The 23,930-nt window shown below is 46.9% G+C and overlaps 1 protein-coding gene across 1 annotated transcript in view; it reads left to right on the forward strand.

Annotated features, from left to right (window-relative positions):
* The window catches only part of ubash3b (ubiquitin associated and SH3 domain containing B), a 101,305-nt gene that overhangs the window by 71,735 nt on the left and 5,640 nt on the right, over positions 1–23,930 (forward strand). Inside the window, exons 3-11 of the mRNA XM_033049822.1 lie at positions 4,717–4,903; positions 6,643–6,841; positions 7,718–7,887; positions 10,314–10,522; positions 12,587–12,725; positions 15,364–15,484; positions 16,328–16,450; positions 19,207–19,299; positions 21,321–21,465. Of these exons, the coding sequence (XP_032905713.1) occupies positions 4,717–4,903; positions 6,643–6,841; positions 7,718–7,887; positions 10,314–10,522; positions 12,587–12,725; positions 15,364–15,484; positions 16,328–16,450; positions 19,207–19,299; positions 21,321–21,465 (1,386 nt within the window). The remainder of the gene's footprint in view (positions 1–4,716; positions 4,904–6,642; positions 6,842–7,717; positions 7,888–10,313; positions 10,523–12,586; positions 12,726–15,363; positions 15,485–16,327; positions 16,451–19,206; positions 19,300–21,320; positions 21,466–23,930) is intronic.

Genomic DNA, 23,930 nt, shown 5'->3' on the forward strand with positions numbered 1-23,930 from the left:
TGGTTTCACTTCTTTAATCCATTCGTTGAATGATGCCGCAGCTGGCAGCTATTTGATCTTGGCTCCAGCGCAGAACTGCCCACTTAACTTCTCCTCCACATCAAAGAGAGATCAAAGAGCTCTGCTGAATATCGGGAAAATTGGGTTTTCTTGCAACAAAGAATATAGCATTGCTGGCAATTGTAAGTGTTAGCTCAATAGATAAAGCAGTTTAAAATGATCAGGGTTTCGACCCGAAACGTTGCCTATTTCCTTCGCTCCATAGATGCTGCCTCACCCGCTGAGTTTCTCCAGCATTTTTGTCTACCTTAAAATGGTGCGCCTTATAATGGGAATTATTTGGTCAGTTTCCTGTGAGGGGTGTGTCCATCTCATTGATACCCCTTTAGATGGCACTGAATGGCCCCTTCACTCCAAACTAACATGAGAACACTGCTGTGTGGATAATGGGAATATTGAGAGTTTAGAACAGAGAGAGCCTTATTCCATCTTGTCTCGTGTGGTATGTGATTCATTTGTTTGTCCATTGATGTTGTTGTTATTTACTGCTGATTGGAAACTGTGTTCTTGCTACCTGGAGCAGCCACTGTATCTAACCGGTAGCTCCCACTCATTGAAACGCCCATCTCCTCATTTACGTGGACCTGAGGTTGGACGTGGACCTGGACTTCCATCTTAAATTACACAAGAGGCCCAATGGAATCTGTGGATGGGGATTTGACAAGTTCATTGGCCATCCCAATCCCAATCCCAACCCCCGCTTCCACTTTTTCCAGATAGAATTGGGATTGAGTACGGAGATGCTGCCGAGTTTCCCTTGCCCTCGCCAGTCGGAGTTGAATCCAATCCTGACTGTCAGCATGTCCCCTGTCCAATCTGCACCAGAGGCCACTGTCCATGCACTGTGAGGCCATCCAATAACCAGAGGCCCAACCATTCTGTGGGGTGATGCATCCAACTGTGGTGAGGTCCAATCAAACCCTTTCTCACGCAGATGTGAAAGCTGCCTGAATAGGTCCTAATATTCAGGAATATGCATTTATATGCATTGCCGTGGAATATATACACATATACACATGCGCGCACACACACACACATCTCTATACATGTGTATATGCATATATCTACACACACTCACACACACACATATATATACACTCATACATACGCACATGTGTATATATACACACACAACACACATGTACATTTATTTAAGGTACACAAAATTGCTGGAGGAACTCAGCGGGTGCAGCAGCATCTATGGAGCGAAGGAAATAGGCAACGTTTCGGGCCGAAACCCTTCTTCAGACTTATAAATAAATAATATTCCCCTCCCAAGTTTCTGGTCTCCTGCCTTATCACCTCCCTGTGTCAAGTTTTCTGTTGATGTTGCCGCTGATGAACACTGTGTTCTACTTTGTTAAAACTGTTGCAGGCTGTCATAAAGCTATAGTCACCCCATTAAATCCACAACCCCCACTGAGTACTGAGCAAGTATCGAGAGCTGGGGTTACCAGGGGGACGGGCTGCACCCTCCTTGTTGAGGATACATGTGTATTAACATGACACATAGGTTGAATACACCACCTCTGACCCCAGAAAGATCAAATGTAAATGCTTGTCATTTTCGCCAGAGACCATTATTGCAATTTTCAGTTCAGTTGAGTTTACTGTCACGTGTACCGAGGTACAGCGACCCGACATCGGAGCTGTGGCGTTCCAGCGGCAGCTGCGACCTGACCTCGGAGGATCGGCCACGGGCCCGGTGGACGACAGTGTCGGGAGCTCACAGGTTGCCTCGGAGCAGAGGGAGAACAAGGAGGGAAGAGACAAGGACTTTAAGATTTTTGCCTTCCATCACAGTGAGGAGGTGCCTGGTGAACTCACTGTGGTGGATGTTAAATTTGTGTTTATTGTGTGGTTTTGTCATTTTTATTTTTTGTGTGACTGCAAGGCAACGAAATTTCATTCAGACCGAAAGGCCTGAATGACAATAAAGGCTACTTTACTTTACTTTACATCTGTTGCGTGCTAACCAGTCAGTGGAAAGACAATACATGATTACAATCGAGCCGTCCACAGTGTACAGATACACGATGAAAGGAATAACGTTTACTGCAAGATAAAACCAGTAATGATAGTCCAAGGGTCACCATTGAGGTAGATAACAGTTTTGACCAGGATGGGGATACTAAGAAGATATTTGGTGTTGAGGTGTGGTCTGTAAACCCATGATATTGAGATCTATGAATCTTGAACAGTGGGACGGGTTCTTGAAAGGTAAAGAATGAACCTCTGAATGAGAGCGCGAATCCCCACCTCTTCCTGTCTAGTCTGGTCAGGCAGAACTGTGGAAAACCACAAGGTATAGAATTCAAACAGATATCTGAGATAGAAAGAAATGTATTAAAAAGTGACAGAGAGAAGGAGGGAGAGGGGAAACGGAGAACTTGATGCTGGTGTTTAATTGCAAGAGAGCAGTTTCTGTCCTGACCCCGACTGACATTATTGATTGGAGCTGTGCAGAGGCATTAGTGAGTTCTGCCTGGGTCGCTGAGTGCTTCCTGTTCTGCTGAGCTTGGTGTATGTAATACTCTGGGGCAGGAAGATTCCTTCACTGTCCTTGATAGCTGTGTCTCACTCAGCTAGCAGGATGTGGCCAGTACCATTAGCCCATGTGATGACTCCTCTCCCTCTCCCTGCCTGTCTCGCTAACATTGGACATACGTGGCAGTGGTGGGCACTCAGAGGTGTGATTTGCTGAATTTCTGGTGTTTTACCTGGCCCTCACTAACGTTTAAACTTGTGGCTTGTTGTGAAGTTTAACGCAGTAACAAACACTTGAATTTGTGGATTAAAAAAACCAGCACTCCCCTTCAACCTTTATAAATGAAGTGTTTCGTCACCTGGGTAGATGGCAGGTCCCGAATTCTCGCTAGAGTTTAGAAGATTGAGGGGGGATCTTATAGAAACTTACAAAATTCTTAAGGGGTTGGACAGGCTAGATGCAGGAAGATTGTTCCCGATGTTGGGGAAGTCCAGAGCTAGGGGTCACAGTTTAAGGATAAGGGGGAAATCTTTTAGGACTGAGATGAGAAAAGTCATTTTCACACAGAGAGTGGTGAATCTGTGGAATTCTCTGCCACAGAAGGTAGTTGAGGCCAGTTCATTGGCTATATTTAAGAGGGAGTTAGATATGGCCCTTGTGGCTAAAGGGATCAGGGGGTATTGAGAGAAGGCAGGTACAGGATACTGAGTTGGATGATCAGCCATGATTATATTGAATGGCGGTGCAGGCTCGAAGGGCCGAATGGCCTACTCCTGCACCTATTTTCTATGTATCTATGTTTCTATGTCCCTACTAAGAGCCTGTACAATACATCAGTGATTTGGAGTTACATCTGTTTTTGGATTTATATCTCAAAATTGCCACTTGGTTACGCCCTGAAACATTCTCCTTTTGTGTTGATTTTAGAGATGGATTTTGGATCAGGATTTGGGGGAAACATTAGACAATAGGTGCAGGAGTAGGCCGTTCTGACTGCAGATGCTGGTTTAAATCGAAGGTAGACACAAAATGCTGGAGTAACTCAGCGGGTCAGGCAGCGTCTCTGGAGAGAAGGAATGGGCGAACGTCACCTATCCCTTCTCTCCAGAGATGCTGCCTGACCCGCGGAGTTACTCCAGCATTTTGTGTCTACCCACTTTGCACTTTCTCCAGATGGAATTGGGATTGAGTCCAGGGATTGTACCAGGTTTATCTTTCCCTAGCCTGTAGGAGCTGAAACCGCCCACTATTTAGCGTATAGCAGGGAACAAGACCGTGAACTTCTGGCGAAGTTGGGGTAACATGCAGTAATAACTGAGAGGTTGTTATTGGATTGAGGGAGGAGACTGCTGTGGGACCCTGGCCACAGATTAGGTACTGGAAGATAGCAGGATAGCAAAAGTGTGGTGGTGGTAAAGCAGGGAGATATGGCTGTTGTCTGTACGCTCTCCCTGTGTCCTGCGTGCGTTGTCTCGGGGATCTTCGGCCGTGCAGGCTGCATCAGCTCGTGTTCTCCACAAGACAAGACATTCCATCTTTGATGAACAGAATCCCTGGACCCAGAGCTGTTGGTTTTCTTCTGTTTCAGCAGCAGTTGGTGTTGTCAGCATGGGTTGGATGGAGGGGGGAGGGGGAGGGGGCCGTTGGCATTCACCCTTCCTAGAGCCGGCATGAGGATGCCCAGTGCGTGATTAGCACTGGCACTGCTGGAGGTAATTACAAAATTCTTACGGGGTTGGACAGGCTAGATGCAGGAAGATTATTCCCAATGTTGGGGAAGTCCAGAACAAGGGGTCACAGTTTAAGGATAAGAGGGAAGTCTTTTAGGACCGAGATGAGAAAATCATTTTTTACACAGAGAGTGGTGAATCTGTGGAATTCTCTGCCACAGAAGGTAGTTGAGGCCAGTTCATTGGCTATATTTAAGAGGGAGTTAGATGTGGCCCTTGTGGCTAAAGGGATCAGGGGGTATGGAGAGAAGGCAGGGATGGGATACTGAGTTGGATGATCAGCCATGATCATATCGAATGGCGGTGCAGGCTCGAAGGGCCGAATGGCCTACTCCTGCACCTATTTTCTATGTTTCTATGTTTCTAATGTGACGATCGCAAAGTGCCATCATTTGTAGTCTGGATGTTCACCTCCACCCTTCCTTTCTGCCATGTCAGGTTGTTTTCACACGTGGATGACCCCTTCCTGGATGACCCTCTTCCTCGAGAATACGTCCTGTACCTGCGACCCACGGGCCCCCTGGCCAACAAGCTCTTTGAGTTCTGGCACCAGTCGCGACAGCTGTGCGGCAAAAACAAGGCCCACAACATCTTCCCTCACATTACCCTCTGCCAGTTCTTCATGGTGAGTGCCTGTAGTCTGTGTACACTGTCATCTGTACTGGGTCCTGCAACGAGGCTTGCCGACTTACTCACTCCCAAATAATGGACAAAAGGTCAAAGTATTGAGGAAGGACATTCTTGCTATTGAGGAAGTGCAGCGTCGGTTCACCAGGTTACTTCCTGGGATGACGGGTCTGTCATATGTTGAGAGAATGGAGCGGCTGGGCTTGTACACTCTGGAATTTAGAAGGATGAGAGGGAGTCTTATTGAAACATGTAAGATTATTAAGGGTTTGGACATGCTAGAGGCAGGAAACATGTTCCTGATGTTGGGGGAGTCCAGAACCAGGGGCCACAGTTTAAGAATAAAGGATAAGCCATTTAAAACGGAGATGAGGAAAAACTTTTTCACACAGAGAGTTGTGAGTCTGTGGAATTCTCTGCCTCAGAAGTCAGTGGAGGCCAATTCTCTGGATGCTTTTAAGAGAGAGCTAGATAGAGCTCTTAAAGATAGCGGAGTCAGGGGATATGGGGAGAAGGCAGGAACGGGATACTGATTGGGGATGATCAGCCATGATCATATTGAATGGGCCGATTGGCCTATTCCTGCACCTATTGTCTATTGTCTATTATCTATTGTCTAAATTCCCTACGGCAGTTCGTTGACCGACTGGGCCGTGGCTGGGTGAATGATGAGTTGGCCCGGGTGCTGGACTGCACACAAAGCCCAGCCGGCGGGCCAGCTGAGGAGTTTTGGCCCTGGCGACATTGCGCGCAAAGTCCGGCGCCCCATCCAACTCATGGTCCGATGATCAGCCATGAGATGGAGGGGCAGTAGTGGTGTCGGGGGTCAGCGAAGGTCTGAAGGTCGAACGACGGGGCCACGGGCGAGGTGCTGCTGCTGCACTCCATGGGCTGCACTACGTCGGGACGGGTGAGGCTGGGCCGGACGCGGCGATCCGACCCTACAGTCCCCTCGACCCGAGTAGTAGCGGTCAAATACGGGACAAGGGCGGTCCCATACGGGACAAACCAATTTAGCCCAATATACAGGATGTCCCGGCTAATACGGGACAGTTGGCAACCCTATCCTGGACATAGTTGGGGGTGGTGTGAAGTTGACTCCTGTAGAACTATGCTCAGTGGAGTGATGATGATTCCTGTAGCATTGTGTGGAATGGTGTGATATAGTGGAACAATGGTCAACAATATGATATTGGATCCTGTGTAGGAAGGAACTGCCGATGCTGGATTAAACTGAAGATAAAGCTGGAGTAACTCAGCTATATCTCACTATATCACCATCTAGATCTCTCGTTTCCCTGTCCCCTGACTCTCAGTCTGAAGAAGGGTCTCGACCCGAAACGTCACCTATTCCTTTTCTCCAGAGATGCTGTCAGTCCCGCTGAGTTACTCCAGCTTTTTGATACTGAGGCTCTGTGGATTTGAATGCTGGATGTAATACAGCCGTGATCTGGCAGTATTGTGAGGGTCTGTTTGTAGGTTAATTGGCTTGGCATAAATGTAAATTGTCGCTGGTGTGTGTAGGATAGCGTTGGTGCGCGGGGATCGCTGGTCGGCACGGACTCGGTGGGTTCTGCTCTGTATATCTAAACTAAACTTGTGGAGTTGTGTGTGTGTGATACTAAGTGGTGGGCTGCCCTGTGTTTGGGCTGTTACTTGGTTCTCGAGCATGGGGCTGGGCATATAGCTGGCCTGGTGTTGCCCGCCGGATGCTGACTGTGCTCGTTGTTTTTCCAGTGCGAGGACAGCAAAGTGGAGGGTCTGTGTGAAGCCTTGCAGAACACGGTGAGCCGGTGGAAGGAGACCTTCCCGCTCCCCCTCTCCCTGGAGCTGTACACCTCGTCCAACTTCATCGGTCTCTTCGTGGAGGAGGAGAGCGCAGAAATCATCAAGAAATTTGCTGCAGATTTTGCATCGGAGGCCACGAGTAAAGCAGGTGGGAAATCATATTAACAATGGTGTTGAACATATGGTGGCCAGAGTAATAGGTTGTATGTCACTGGCGGGCGGAGCACCAAGGCAAATACCTTGTATGTGAACATACTTGGCCAATAAACCTATTCATTCATTCAATAGACAATCGACAATAGGTGCAGGAGTAGGCCATTCGCCCCTTCGAGCCAGCACCGCCATTCAATGTGATCATGGCTGATCATCCCCAATCAGTACCCCGTTCCTGCCTTCTCCCCTGACTCCGCTATTTTTAAGAGCCCTATCTAGTTCTCTCTTGAAAGAACCTGCCTCCACCGCACTTTGAGGCAGAGAATTCCACAGACTCACCACTTGGCTTCAAGTTGGCTGAAGTCTGGTTCAGGAGTTGGGTGGTGGGGACACGATCAACAGAATGACCTGTGCGTGGGTGGCATAGTCTACTGAATGAGGTGATTGAGGGCTTCTATATAACTCCACGGAATTAATAATATGACTGGGAATGTGACCTGTTCATCTGTCAAATCCTGGGTCAGAAAAGATCTCATGGAGGCGTTTTAGATGAGAAATTGGGGTGTGGTTCCACTGAGTATAGAAACATAGACAATAGGTGCAGAAGGAGGCCATTCGGCCCTTCGAGCCAGCACCGCCATTCGATGTGATCATGGCTGATCATCCCCAATCAGTACCCCGTTCCTGCTTTCTCCCCATATCCCTTGATTCCGTTAGTATATTTGGGCAATATTTACCACTGAAGCGACCAGCCCTGATGTACCTCTACTCAGCATGGGATCTTGCTTGTGTACATTCCTTGCTGCATTTATGTGGCAGGTACTTTATTTTCATTGTTTGTCCTAACTCCACCGTTGTCCCTCTCTTGTAGATGTGCAAGTGGAGCCTCACAAGAAGCAGCTCCATGTCACGCTAGCCTATCACTTCCAGCCCAATCACTTGACCGCGCTGGAGAAGCTGGCTCGTGGCGTAGACCTGAAGCTGGGCTGCGACTGGGTGGCTGCTCTTTATTCCCGAGACATCCGGTTCGCTAATCACGAGGTAAATATTCTCAAGCAAAGTGCGAGTCGGTGGGGGGGTGAGGCTTCACGTCCGACCCAATGCAGGCAAATACTTGCGAAGATTCATGGAGAGTGTAAAGCAACTGCGAGGCCACAGGAGATGTAACATGAGCAGCGGTAGAGTTGCTGCCTCACAGCGCCAGAGACCCAGGTTCAATCCTGACTATGGACTCTGGATCCTGATTCTGTACAGAGTTTGTACGTTCTCCCCGTGACCTCGTGGGTTTCCTCCGGGTGCCCCAGTTTCCACCCACATCCCAAAGATGTACAGATTTGTAGGCTGATTGGCTTCCATAAAAAATGGTGAATTGTTCCTAGTGTATGGGGATCACTGGTCAGCGTGGACTCGGTGGGCCGAAGGGCCTGTTTCCACGCTGTATCTCGAAAACTAAACCGTGGCCCTGCCTCTAGACTGATCTTGTGAAGCCGTAGTCGATGAACATTCTGCAGCCGAGCAGAATGATATCGTCCACATTCTCAGCGTTTGTGTCTCGAGTCCACTGTTTAGTGAGTGGGTCGATTTGTATTTATGTAACACTCCTCCACTTGTTGCATTCTTTCTGGTGAAATAAATCTGCTTTGTGATTGTGGCGGGAATTTGGGTTATTTTTAGCTCACTGAGATTCATTAAATCCGACCTCTCCTCCAACGCGATGGCTCGGAACCAATTCACCAGCTGGCAGATGGAACGTGAATTAAAATAAAAAGTTAAACTTGTTCGTTGTAAATTTAGTGTGTAAAATAATGAAAAAATATATAGGTAACGAAGAGAAGAAACAAAACGTAACCATTGATTTATCTTTAGATAGACGTATTGTGTTGGAGTAACTCAGCGGGCTAGGCAGCATCTCTGGAGAGAAGGAATAGGTGACGTTTTGGGTTGGAACCCTTCTTCAGACTGAAGGCCAGAACAAAATAGGGCTGGCAACAGATGAACTCGGGAAGCTTGTTCTTTTCAGCCTCCACCCCCACCCCACTTTCAGTCTGAAGAAGGGTTCCGACCTAAAACGTCACCTATTCCTTTTCTCCAGAGATGCTGCCTGTTGGATCCTGTGTAGGAAGGAACTGCCGACGCTGGATAAAGCTGGAGTAACCCAACTATATCTCACTATATCACCGTCTAGATCTCTCGTTTCCCTTTCCCCTGACTCTCAGTCTGAAGAAGGGTCTCAACCCGAAACATCACCCATTCCTTTTCTCCAGAGATGCTGCCTGACCCGCTGAGTTACTCCTTTCTATGTCTATCTACAGTGTAGACCAGCATCTGCAGTTCCTTCGCACACGTCGTTTAACATTGTCCAAGTTGGTGATTCCATTCCTATTAAGGCTGGTGTGAATTGGAGGGGTCAACAGTGAAGTGTATTCTGCTCCTTGGCCCAGGACAGTCTGGACTTGGTGGTGAGGGAGGTCAAAGGGGAGATGGTGAGGGAGGTCAAAGGGGAGATGGTGATGGAGAACAAGGAGGAAGAGACAAGGACTTTAAGACTTTTGCCTTCCATCACAGTGAGGAGGTGCCTGGTAGACTCACTGTGGTGGATGTTAAATTGTGTTTATTGTGTGTTTTGTTATTTTTATTCTATGTTATGACTGCAAGGCACAAAATTCCATTCAGACTGAATGGGTGACGTTTTGGGTTGAGACCCTTCTTCAGACTGAAAAGTCTGAATGACAAAAAAGGCTGCTTGATTGAGATGTGTGGGCATGATGTGAGCGCTGCAACTTGTGAGGGTGGAAGTTATGAACCTTTGGGACTCCAAATATGGGGCTGTTCCCCTATGAACGACACAGGCAACATTGACTCAACAAGTGCGGGGAAGGAACTACAGATGCTGGTTTACACCGAAGATCTTCTGAGATAGTTATGACATTTAAGATAAACACAAAACGCTGGAGGAACTCGGCGGGACAGGCAGCATCCCTGGAGAGAAGGAATGGGTGACGTTTTGGGTTGAGACCCTTCTTCAGACTGATTATGCATTTGGTATATCGCCTTCTGTGGAGGGAACTACTGAGTGGAGTTGATTAAGAAGGAACTGCAGATGCTGGAAAATCGAAGGTAGACAAAAGTGCTGGAGAAACTCAGCGGGTGCAGCAGCATCTATGGAGCGAAGGAAATAGGCAACGTTTCGGGACGAAACCCTGAAGGAAATAGTCAATGTTTCGGGCCGAAACCCGGAAGGGTTTCGGCCCGAAACGTTGCCTATTTCCTTCGCTCCATAGATGCTGCTGCACCCGCTGAGTTTCTCCAGCATTTTTGTCTACTGAGTGGAGTTGGTGTGCCCTGGATAAATATCACTAACTCAATCATTTAAAATCATTTTTTCCCCAATGTCTTCCTTTCTGTGACCGGCTTGTGGTGTAACTATGGTTTGAAGATGATTCTCTGCTGTGTTTTCCTATTGCCAGACTCTGCGAGTGATGTACCCGTACACGCCACAGAACGATGACGAGCTGGAACTGGTGCAAGGAGACTTTATATTCATGTCACCGATCGAGCAGAGCAGCACCAGCGAGGGCTGGATCTATGGCACCTCACTGGCCACGGGATGCTCTGGCCTGCTCCCAGAAAACTACATTGCCAAAGCAGACGAATGCGATACGTGGGTCTTCCATGGGTGAGTAGCGGAGGAGTGTCTTGGTTACTGTGAGGAGCATCTTGGTAGCATCACTGTTCCACTTCCTCTGGATACTGAGTTGGATGATCAGCCATGATCATATTGAATGGCGGTGCAGGCTCGAAGGGCCGAATGGCCTACTCCTGCACCTATTTTCTATGTTTCTATGTTTCTGAAGGCAATAACACCACAAGTGATTCACAGCCATAAAACCGTCTGGCCTCTCACCGGATGTTGACGGGTAATGTGTAAAGGCCCTGTCCCACTTACGTGTTCTTTCGCACGCAAATTACGCGACCTCGTGGCCGCATTGAGGCGCACGGGCATCGTGTGACCGCGCGGTGCCGGTCCCACTGAGAAGCGCGGAGGGGTATGTAATTGTGTGCGACATCGCGTGGGGCTCCGAAATGTTTGCAGCGAATGAAATCTTTGCGCGCCAACGGCCTGTCGCGGAACTGACGGCCAAAGTGGGACAGGCCCAAGACCCTGGCGCGACGCAACGTCTCACCTCCAACAGCAGCAGAAGCAGGCAAACTATCGCCAAACTCGGCCTGGGGCTCACGGCCGTTGCGGTCCGGATCCGCCCCCACTTCTACTCCCAGAGCGGGGCCAAGAAAATTGAAGATGGACACAAAATGCAGGAGTAGCTCAGCGGGACCGGCAGCATCTCTGGAGAGAAGCAATGGGTGACGTTTCGGGTCAAGACCCTTCTTTTCAGACTGAAGAAGAGTCTCGACACGAAACATCATCCATTCCTTCTCTCCAAAGATGCTGCCGGTCCCGCTGAGTTACTCCAGCATTTTGTGTCTATCTTCAAATGACGTCACGCACTCCAGTCGGCTGTGCATACGCATGTAATCACGCCGGACCTTCGTGGGACCGTCGCGGCTCAATGCAACCACGAGGTCGCGTAATTTGCGTGCCAAGGACATGTAAGTGGGACAGGCCCTTAAGTCTTCGTGTTTGAAGGAAACTGATGATATTTGTTCTGCCTTTGACTGAATGTAACATTACGCACAAACTCTCCTGTCCAATTGTCCATTTGCTCCCTTTTGTCAATGATTTGTTGGTGTTTGCATTTGGCATCTTGATGATGTTCCTATGGTGTGGGATGTTAGAAGATCTCTCAAGATAAATTGTCATAGCAACGAGATACTGGGATATTATGATACTGATTGCCGTACAAACCTATGGAATTCTCTTTCTCCTGTAACTGCACACTGGATGGCTGGATGTGATCGCGTATGGTCATTCTGCTGACTGGTCAGCAGCATAAACTAAACCTGTGTCTTTATAGAGTCATGGCCATACAATATGGAAACATCCCTTCAGCCCTACGCCCATGCTGACCAAGGTGCCCGACTGAAGAGTCCCAGTTGCCTGTGTTTGACCCATATCCAATTCTCTATCCATGTACCTGTCAGAGGGTCTTTTAAATGCTGTTACTGTCCTTGCCTCAATGATTCCCTCTTGCAGCTTGTTCCGTGTATACATCACACTCTGTGTTGAATAGGTTGCCCCTCAGGCTCCTATTAAATCTTTCCCTTCTCGCCTTTACTCCAGGGGAGGTTCACTAGAACGATCCCAGGAATGAGTAGGTTAACATATGATGAGCGTTTGACGGCACTGGGCCTGTACTCGCTGGAGTTCAGAAGAATGAGGGGGGACCTCATTGAAACATACAGAATAGTGAAAGGCTTGGGCAGAGTGGATGTGGAGAGGATGTTTCCACTAGTGGGAGAGTCTAGGACCAGAGGGCACAGCCTCAGAATTAAAGGACGTTCTTTTAGGAAGGAGGGGAGGAGGAATGTCTTTAGTTAGAGGGTGGTGAATCTGTGGAATTCTTTGCCACAGACGGCTGTAGAGGCCAAGTCAGTGGATATATTTAAGGCAGAGATTAATAGATTCTTGATTAGTATAGGTGTCAGAGGTTATGGGGAGAAGGCAGGAAATGGGGTTAGGAGGGAGAGATAGATCAGCTATGATTGAATGGCGGAGTAGACTTGATGGGCCGAATGGCCTAATTCTGCTTCGATCACTTATGATCTTATGATCTTTACTCAGATCCAACTCATTCCTGACTGCGTCTGCTTCTGCCGGCGCCAGCTTATATGACGGAGTTCTTCGGAGGAGAAACCAGGAGGAGCAGGGGCCTGGTGAGGCTCTGTCCCTGCCCTCCAACGTCATCTGCCAACCAATGCTGGTAAGCTGCATCTATATTTGCATGTTGTGGCCCCTCCTGTAAAAATGTCTGATGGTGAATGATTGCAGCAGATTGTGGCCTTGCGGCACTTTGTACCGATCCCCATGCTTGGATACACTCTCTGACATTTCCTCATGCTCCTGCCAATTTACATCTTAACAAGTTTATTCAAGAGTCAAAGAGTCATGTGTCCCTGATAACACAATGAAATTCCTGCTTTGCTTCAGCACAGCAGAACATAGTAGGCATTGACTACAAAACAGATCAGTGTGTCCATATACCATTGTATAAATATATACACACATGAATAAATAAACTGATAAAGTGCAGATAACAGATAATGGGCTATTAATGTTCAGAGTTTTGTCCGAGCCAGGTTTAATAGCCTGATGGCTGTGGGGAAGTAGCTATTCCTGAACCTGGTCGTTGCAGGCTTCAGGCTCCTGTACCTTCTACCTGAAGGTAGCTGAGTGTGTGGCCAGGATGGTGTGGGTCCTTGATGATATTGCCAGCCTTTTTGAGGCAGCGACTGCGATAGATCCCCTCGATGGAATTGGCTTTTGAATGTCACTGTTGTACCTGCTTCTATCATCTGTACTCTATGCTTATCATACGTTAAAAAGAATCTTCCAAGTCCCCGCTCCGATTTGATTTCAATCAACTTGCCTTCTATCCTTTGGTTATTCATCCTCCTAGGAGTGGAAGCAGTTATAGTTCATTCTGACTTCTCCTCATAAATCTGTTAAATCTCTTATTAGAAGTCCTTTCAAAAAGGACACCAAGTCTAGCTGCAACAGCACCAGTGTAATAAATCATGGCTGTGACCTCTTAACATTCCTCTAGTGTGGAGACAAACCCAGCTGATGCCCACCTTCTGCACTACGGGGGCGATGGGCAAGGGGCGACATCAGCTGGATCTGTGGGGTTTAAGGTCATAAGTGATAGGAGCAGTATTAGGCCATTCGGTCCATCAAGTCTACTCCACAATTCAATCATTGCTGATCTATCTCACCCTCTCAACCTCCGTCTCCTGCCTTAGAAACATAGAACATAGCTGCAGGAGCAGGCCATTCGGCCCTTCGAGCCAGCACCGCCATTAAATATGATCGTGGCTGATCATCCATAACCCCTGACATCCGTACTAATCAAGAATCTATTTTTCTCTGCCTTAAAAATATCCACTGACTTGTGGCCTCCACAGCCTTCTGTGGCAAAGAATTCCACAGATTCACCACCTGTTGCAGGCTCACAAAAAAGCTGGAGAAACTCAGCGGGTGCAGCAGCATCTATGGAGCGAAGGAAATAGGCAACGTTTCGGGACGAAACCCTGAAGGAAATAGGCAACGTTTCGGGCTGAAAAAAGCTGGAGAAACTCAGCGGGTGCAGCAGCATCTATGGAGCGAAGGAAATAGGCAACGTTTCGGGCCGAAACCCTTCCGGGTTTCGGCCCGAAACGTTGCCTATTTCCTTCAGGGTTTCGTCCCGAAACGTTGCCTATTTCCTTCAGGTTTTCGTCCCGAAACGTTGCCTATTTCCTTCGCTCCATAGATGCTGCTGCACCCGCTGAGTTTCTCCAGCTTTTTTGTCTACCTTCGATTTTCCAGCATCTGCAGTTCCTTCTTAAACACCTATTGCAGGCTACCTTGGCATCAAATGTGCACACTCTGCCCCCTGCTGATCAACACCAATCAATGCAGGATGGACAAAATCCTGTCTCCATCCAAAGTTTCCCAGAAGGTGGGTTCCTGAGACTCCTTGCCACGTGAATAAAATAAAGGTGTTGCCTGCTCGCTGCTGATGCTGTTGGTAAATATTAAATCGCCAATGAAAAGCAATTGGAGAAAATCCCAGTGCTGGAGTATCTCAGTGGGGAAGGTGGCACGTTGAGAGGGAATGAATGGGTGGTGGTTTGGGTCGGGACACTTCTTCAGCCTGATTGCAATGGGGGAGGGGGAAGCTTGGCAAGTGATAGGTTGATGCAGGGGAGGAGAAGTAAGTGACAAAGCATAGAGATGAAAAGGAGAATAAAGGCGTCAGGTGAGGAGAGAGGAGAGGAGTGAAAGGTAAAGCCAGATGGAAGGGGACATGTGGAGATAGGGATAGTGAGAGAAATAGGTGCACAATGGGATAGAGGTGCACAAGAAGGAGAGAGGGGGAAGAGGTGTGCCACTTGCATCCTTCATCGGTCACACACGTGGAATCTTCAGCAAACCACCAAGTGCTGGAGGAACTCGCTTGGTCAGGCAGCATCTGTGGATTGAACGGACAGGCGATGTTTCGGTCAGTCTGAAGAAGAGTCCTGACCTAAAACGTCACCACAGATGCTGCTTGACCACAGATGCTGAGTTCCTCCAGCACTTTGTGTTTTTATCCTTATCCTGGCCAATCCACAAACAAACCATTGGGGGAAAGACAGGCATTAAACAGAGGCCCCAAATGGATAATACATATTTGGTTTTACTGTTTTTTGCATTGGTTACTTTTCATTGCCACTGGAAAGTACTTGTTTAGTTTGGTTTGGAGATACGGCAGGGAGACAGGAGGTACAGCATGGACACAGGCCCTTCGGCCCACCGAGTCCGCGCCGACCAGCGATCTCCGCAACACTGCACTACTCTTTTGCTTGGTGTTCTCACAGATGTTGGCGAAGAACTGTCGGGCCAGTCTGGTCAAACGGGATCTGTACATTTGCCGGCACGGGGAGAGGATGGATGTGGTTTTTGGGAAGCACTGGCTCTCTCAATGCTTCGACTCAAAAGGTTGGTCTGTTTTCCCTCGTGGGGCCCGGAGGCACCTGTTTCCATTCGCATGACCTGATGTGAGGAGGAGCTTGCAGTCACAACCTTGTTTCACCTTCAACACTGTCTGGGCTGACGTTCCCTCACACAGTACTGTGTGCCGTGCCATCAGGCTGCCCTCTTTTGGGTAACGCCAAGGCCCTTGGGTGGATATAAAAAGATTCAGTGACACACTTTGAAAGAACAGCAGAGTCCTGACTGAATTTAAATCTCATGACTATTCTCCAAACCTGCGATGCCGCGTTCAGGTTTGAGAAGTTTGCCCTTGCAGAATTCATAAATCACTGCCCAAATCTCCCGAGTTACGGAATAAAATTCACTCTTGCAGAATCCATGTGGGGAAAATAAACACAACATGTGAAAGGAACAATAGATCATGTTAGTATTAGTCACTCAATAGAATGGGGTAATACAAAATGCTGGAGTAACTCAGCGGGTGAGGCCGTGGACTTTACTGCACTCTAGTAGACAGAAGACAATGTCGCTCCTTAAGATGGCAACATTAGGAGATGCCAATTGCTCACTCAAGGCACGGTGATTTGACATCCACCTGTAGCATCGTAGTGGTCCATTACACCACAGTCTCTTCCCCCTTGGTCAGCATTTTGAAACAGTGCGCTGTTTCGTTGTCGACTGATTTCACTTAGTGGAGGTTCCGACCTGCTTTTGTCAAGTTAAGAGAAATGAAATGCTAATCTTTCCAGAGTCATGAATGTGCTGATGATAAATCTTGTTTCAACGGCTGGTGTTTTGTTCAGGCTTCTATCTCTAGGGTTAATCCACTGACATTTACTCTTGCAATAGGTGATTACATACGGTCCAATTTGAACATGCCCCCAAGTTTACCGCAAAGAAGTGGTGGTTATAAGGACTATGAGAAAGATGCTCCCATCACTGTGTTCGGCTGTACCCAGGCCAGGCTTGTCGGTAAGTTAATTCTATCAACAATACTGACCCTTCACTCGCAATTTGAGGTCCTCTTGCGGCTTGTGTGTTGTCGTTTTCCTATTACATAGAAACATAGAAATTAGGTGCAGGAGTAGGCCATTCGGCCCTTCGAGCCTGCACCGCCATTCAATATGATCATGGCTGATCATCCAACTCAGTATCCCGTACCTGCCTTCTCTCCATACCCTCTGATCCCCTTAGCCACAAGGGCCACATCTAACTCCCTCTTAAATATAGCCAATGAACTGGCCTCGACTACCCTCTGTGGCAGAGAGTTCCAGAGATTCACCACTCTCTGTGTGAAAAAAGTTCTTCTCATCTCGGTTTTAAAGGATTTCCCCCTTATCCTTAAGCTGTGACCCCTTGTCCTGGACTTCCCCAACATCGGGAACAATCTTCCTGCATCTAGCCTGTCCAACCCCTTAAGAATTTTGTAAGTTTCTATAAGATCCCCTCTCAATCTCCTAAATTCTAGAGAGTATAAACCAAGTCTATCCAGTCTTTCTTCATAAGACAGTCCTGACATCCCAGGAATCAGTCTGGTGAACCTTCTCTGCACTCCCTCTATGGCAATAATGTCCTTCCTCAGATTTGGTGTCCTTCCTCAGATTTGGAAGATTTTTCCTATTCTCATGGCAATCTTGAGTTCTTGTAAACATTCTCACTGTCATCCTCGGTTTGAAATCTCTGACCATGGCGGGACTGTCATATGCAGGACTGTCATTTGCTGAGAGAATGGAGCAGCTGGGCTTGTACACTCAGCAGTTTAGAAGGATGAGAGGGTTTCTCATTGAAACATATAAGATTGGTAAGGGCGTGGACACGCTGGAGGCAGGAAACATGTTCCCAATGTTGGGGGAGTCCATAACCAGGGGCCACAGTTTAAGAATAAGGGGTAAGCCATTTAGAACGGAGACGAGGAAACACTTTTTCTCACAGAGAGTTAGTTGTGAGTCTGTGGAATTCTCTGCCTCAGAGGGCGGTGGAGGCCGGTTCTCTGGATGCTTTCAAGAGAGAGCTAGATGGGGCTCTTAAAAATAGCGGTCAGGAGATATGGGGAGAAGGCAGGAACGGGGTACTGATTGGGGATGATCAGCCGTGATCACATTGAATGGCGGTGCTGGCTCGAAGGGCTGAATGGCCTACTCCTGCACCTATTGTCTATTGGCTTGTGTGCTGTCGTTTTCCTATTCTCATGGCAATCTTGAGTTCTTGTAAACATTCTCACTGTCATCCTCGGTTTGAAATCTCTGACCAAGGTTTAGAGCCCCAGTACTATTTGAACCAACAAATCTGAATGCCAAGGGAAAGGAAGGTGATCTTCAGGTGTACAGATTCCTGGGTCAGACACAAAACCCCAAGGTTTCAGAGGTCTTTTATTGTCACATGTACCAATTGGAGGCTGTGTTCTCTTTTGTGTGTCACATCGAAGCTTGGCATGGGAGAAAGTCTGACTTACTTCAATGATATCTGGACTGGCAGAGCTTGGTCAAAGATTGGTCTGATTGAAGGCAGCAGTGATCCTAAAGAGTCATCACATCCTCTACAAATGGGTCGGAATCTACCGAAGATAGACCACAAAGTGCTGGAGCAACTCAGCGGGTCAGGCAGCTTCTCCGGAGAAAAGTAACAGGTGATGTTTTGGGTCGGAACCCTTCATCGTTCCGATCTGAAGATCCGCTTGGAAGAAGGGTTCCGAGGCGAAAAGTCAGCCGTTCCTTTTCTCCAGGGATGCTGCCTGACCCGGCGAATTAGCAACACTTTGTGTCTACCTTCGGTATAAACCAGCATCTGCACTTCCTTCCTATAAACTTTGTTCTCTAGTTGGGTAACATTAAGGAAGTGTTCAAGTGAGTTTATTGTCATGTGTCCCTGATAGGACAATGAAATTCTTGCTTTGCTTCAGCACACAGAACATAGTAGGCATTGACTACAGAACAGATCAGTGTGTCCATATACCATAATATAAATATATACACACATGAATAAATAAACTGATAAAGTGCAGATAACAGATAATGGGTTATTAATAATCAGAGTTTTGTCCGAGCCAGGTGGCTGTGGGGAAGTAGCTATTCCTGAACCTGGTTGTTGCAATCTTCAGGCTCCTGTACCTTCTACCTGAAGGCAGCAGGGAGATGAGTGTGTGGCCAGGATGGTGTGGGTCTTTGATGATACTGCCAGCCTTTTTGAGGCAGCGACTCAAACCCAACCCAAACCCAAGAGATGGCCCTTGTTTAGGGAGATGGAGTTGCAGGATTTGTAGTCAAGGACATCAGGCAATATTCACATGAGTGGAAAATTGGAATTCAGTCACAGATCTAAAACGATGATTACACTGATGTGGATTGTTTTGAGTAAATGATGTATCTCTTTCCTTGACCCCATTGTTTGATTTAAGATGTATAACACAACAGCGAGGTCTGACAATTGCATTAAATAAATGATTTGTGGGTTTTATTCAGTGGGTGGACAATGTGTGGAATGTTTAATTCCACCTTTCTGTTCACCAATCAGGTTAGGGAGGTGGAAGATTAGCACGAGGAGAATTAGACTGAACATATTCTGGACTCGTTATGCTTCAGGAGCTGACAGGCAGGAAGTTGGATGTATTAGATGTCAGAACAATAGTCTCTTTGTTACTTTCAGTTTTGAGGGGGAAGTTTGAGAACAGGTTTTGCATTACCTGCAGAATATGTGGGAAGATTAATCTGATTGTTATGTTTGCCTTGCAGGTGAGGCTCTGCTGGAGAGTAAATCCACCATTGACTATGTTTACTGTTCACCATCGTTACGCTGTGTACAGACTGCATTCAACATACTAAGAGGTAAGGGGACATCTATTTATGTTAATGCCTCCACTGGCCCACTACCCAGCCTCTGCCACACCTCCCCAGAGGTCTCACTCTATACCCCCTCCTGTTCATCTGTACCAAGCCTTTTATTCTCACCCTTGGCCCCCTTGTACCCTTGAATTTCCTTTCTGTCCTGGGTTTCCTCCATTGTCAGAGTGAGGCCAAGCACAAATTGGAGGAACAGCACCTCATTTTTCGCTTGGGTAGTTCCAGTGGTTCCCAACCTTTTTTAGCTCATGGCCCCCTTGGGATCTTTTAATTTTTCTGTGGCCACCCCCCTGACATTATTAGCGGGAAAAAAAGTACTTCAATATTATAATGCCTTCCATAAAAATATCAGTGTCTATTAATTGCACATATATTCTCTTTTATTCTATTCCACAAACATCAGAAATATTTTGTGGGTTCAATAAAACAACCATTTATAATCATACATTCATTAAAAATATATTTCAACTACATAGATTTAAATTTATTAGAACTGAAATGTAGGAGGCAACAGAGTGGTAGCTCTGTGGCCCCCTTCATTGAACCTGTGGAAACTTTGAAACTTTTTCTGTGGCCCCCCCTGAAATTTGCCATGGCCCCAGGTTGGGAATCACTGGTTTACACCACAGCGGTATGAACATTGACTTCTCTAACTTCAGATAGCCCTTGCTTTCTCTCTCCATCCCCTCCCCCTTCCCAATTCTCCCATTTTAGTCTTACTGTCTCCGCCTACATTCTATCTTTGTCCCGCCCCCTCCCCTGACATCAGTCTGAAGAAGGATCTCGACCAGAAACGTCGCCCATTCCTTCTCTCCAGAAATGCTGCCTCACCCGCTGAGTTACTCCAGCATTTTGTGCCTACCTTCGATTTAAACCAGCATCTGCAGTTCTTTCCTACACACGACTATTCAGCAAATGTGCTGTTTGGCTATTCACAAAAAGCTGGAGTAACTCAATGGGATGGAGTTCTCTGGAGAGAAGGAATGGGTGACGTTTTGGGTCGAGACCCTACTTCAGGCTTTTTCTCTTATTCTTGTGGGATTATCTTATGGGGAGAGGTTGGATAGGCTAGGCTTGTCTGCATTTAGAAGAGAGAAGGTTATCTTGATTGAAACATAAGATCCTGGGTTCTTCTTAGGGTGGATAAGGAGAACATTTTTCCCCATGGGCTAATCTAGAATGAGGAAAACCTGCTTAAAAAAGAGGACATCCACTTAAAACAAAAATAAGGCACAATATTTTCTCAGAAGGCCGTGAGTATTTGAAACTCTTCCTTAGAAGAGTGTTGGAAGAAGGGAACATTTTGTTTAAGATTAATGTAGATTCTTGATCAGCGGAGGTGTGGAAGTTGGCAGGATTACAAATTTAAGTTAAAATCAGTTCAAATGTGAACCTCCTAGAGGAATGCTGGAGCAGGCTAAAGGAGATGGGTATCCTGCACCTAATTGTATCTTTGTTTGTCATTATCCCAGAGAGGGCTCATGAAACAGTGCCTATATCCATAGACTTCTCAAATCTCTGAGGTTTAAATAATTATGAGGAGGTGGCAAGTTGGGAGGATGAGATGTGGTGTGCATACAATACACTTTGAAGATTCACCACTCTTTTTATTCTGTTTCTTTGTCTTTCATATATATATATAAAATCAAAGTCCTCCTACCCAATGTCAGTGATGATCTGTTGACAGGAGTGCTGTATGAAGCAGTGATGCAAGATTGTTGCTTGAAAGATGCATGTGTGGGTTTTAATTCTCTAGTATTCCTGTTAATATTCTCCCTTTCTTTTTAATCTTCGAATCTATCCTTGCTTCCACTAGTTTCCACCCCCCCCTCCTCTTTTCCTCTCTGCTCAAGCACTCGTCAACTTTTTTTATGTTGCTCGTTATAAACACATTAGACATGCTGACCTTGGAGCATCAATGAGCCCGTGTAATGTGTTTGATTTGGAGATGTTTTTTTGTGCTGAATGAGTCACTAAGTCAGTGATGCTGGATATGTTGTTTGCAGGACTTCAACAGGAGAACCAGATAAAGCTTCGGGTGGAGCCGGGACTTTTTGAGTGGACAAAGTGGGTTTCGGGGAACACTTTACCAGCGTGGATGACAGCAGAAGAACATGCGGCAGCAAACCTGGGGACTGATATAACCTACAAGTAGGAATTGGCGTAGAAATCAATCACCAAATGCTTATATCCATAAGAAAGAATGTGTAGGAAGGAACTGCAGATGCTAGTTTACACCGACGATAGACACAAAATGTTGGAATATCTCATATTGGACAGGCAGCATCTCTGGAGAAAAGCAATGGGCAACGTTTCAGGTCAAGATCCTTCTTCAGACTGAAGAGAAGTCTTGTCCCAAAACATCACCCATTCCTTCTCTCCATTCCTTCTCAGCCTGAGTTACTCCAGCATTTTGTGTCCAGAAGAACAAATGTTCTCTCTTGTCTGCTCAAGTCAATTGGTCATGGACCAACATGTGGAACGTATTGATATCATCGAAGGTCTGGTTGGTATGGGTGTACGAGTATGCTGTGCAGAAAATGGTTCCATAGGCTCTTGTATCTTCAGCTTTCAAGCTTATCAACCACTTTCTTACCATAGAGGGAGTACAGAGAAGGTTCACCAGACTGATTCCTGGGATGTCAGGACTTTCATATGAAGAAAGACTGGATAGACTCGGTTTGTACTCGCTAGAATTTAGAAGATTGAGGGGGGATCTTATAGAAACTTACAAAATTCTTAAGGGGTTGGACAGGCTAGATGCAGGAAGATTATTCCCGATGTTGGGGAAGTCCAGAACAAGGGGTCACAGTTTAAGGATAAGAGGGAAGTCTTTTAGGCCCGAGATGAGAAAATCATTTTTTACACAGAGAGTGGTGAATCTGTGGAATTCTTTGCCACAGAAGGTAGTTGAGGCCACAGTTCATTGGCTATATTTAAGAGGGAGTTAGATGTGGCCCTTGTGGCTAAAGGGATCAGGGGGTATGGAGAGAAGGCAGGTACAGGATACTGAGTTGGATGATCAGCCATGATCATATTGAATGGCCTACTCCTGCACCTATTGTCTATGTTTCTATGTTTCTGTAGGAGGCGCATGAATCAAAATTGTTTATACTGTATTGTGTGTAATCAGAATTGAATCTATGTCGAGGAAAGTGGGATAGTTTCTATAGGGGATAAAAAAGAGTGGGAGAAAAACACTGTAGATGCTCAAATCTCGGGCAAAACACAAAATGCTGGAGTAGGCCATTTAGAACAGAGACGAGGAAACACTTTTTCTCACAGAGAGTGGTGAGTCTGTGGAATTCTCTGCCTCAGAGGGCGGTGGAGGCAGGTTCTCTGGATGCTTTCATGTGAGAGCTAGATAGGGCTCTTAAAAATAGCGGAGTCAGGGGATATGGGGAACGGGGTACTGATTGGGGATGATCAGCCATGATCATATTGAATGGTGGTGCTGGCTCGAAGGGCCAAATGGCCTACTCCCGCATCTATTGTCTATTGTCTATCCTTGTTCTCCAGAGATGCTGCCTGACCCACTGAGTTACTCCAGCACTCTGTGCCTATCTTTGGTATAAATCTGCACCTGCAGTTCTTTGTTTCAACCCTTTTTCCGAGCTGGAATGGCAGATTTTGAAACTGCTTCGAGCTATTATTTTGATGTTAAAACTCAGTTGATGATCACCTAATTCTGTGTGTGAACGCTGCAAAAAGATCAATTACTTCATCTGTGACATTCGCACAGTACTGCTGGTTGCATTGCTGAGAGTGAAGTGGGATCTGTTCCCAGACACACTCCAGTAACCTGGGCAGGCAGCTGAGGAATATTCCTGTGAGCAATGTTTTTTGTACAGGGGAAAGAGATGGCAGCCTTTAAGTTGCTAGGAGACGTCTGAATGTCTGCACTTTCATGTCTGCAGCTTGGACAGCCAGCAGTGCAGCAAATGCCTGTGGCTCAGATGCCTGCTCAAGAGGGCTGGAGGAGAAGGAGATGACCTCTGATAGATTTATACAGCATGGAAACGGGCCATTTGGCCCATCACGTCCATGCTGATCATTGGGCATCAATCTGTACTAATCTCATTTTCCAGCATGCAGCCCATAGCCTTTAACGCCAAAGCAATTTCAGTGCTCATAGAGTGATACAGTGTGAGATAGGCCCTTTGGTCCAACTTGCCCACATGGGCCAACATGTCCCAGCTACACTAGTCCCACCTGCCCGCGTTTGGCTCATGTTTGGCTACAATACACGGTGCCTCAGGAAGGCCGTCAGCATTCACAAAGACTCCTCACACCCTTGCAATAGTCTGTTCGAACTTCTACCATCCAGCAGACGTTACAAGGCCTTCGACGCCCGCACCTCTAGACTTAGGAACAGCTTCATCCCCAGAGCTATAACTGCTCTGAACCAGCCCTGCTGAGTGCCCCCACCCCCATGAACTGTCTCCCTCGGATGGTCACGTCGCACATCAACCCGGCACAGACATATTTGCACTTTATACTGTTTTAACTGGGTTTATTTTAATCTTGTTTCTCTGGGTGTCTACATTTTTAGCTAATTGAGTTATGACATCGGATGGAAGCTGCATTCCAAATCTCGTTGTGCCCCTGTGCAATGA

The sequence above is a fragment of the Amblyraja radiata genome, chromosome 33 (assembly GCF_010909765.2).
Source record: "Amblyraja radiata isolate CabotCenter1 chromosome 33, sAmbRad1.1.pri, whole genome shotgun sequence".
NCBI lineage: Eukaryota > Metazoa > Chordata > Chondrichthyes > Rajiformes > Rajidae > Amblyraja > Amblyraja radiata.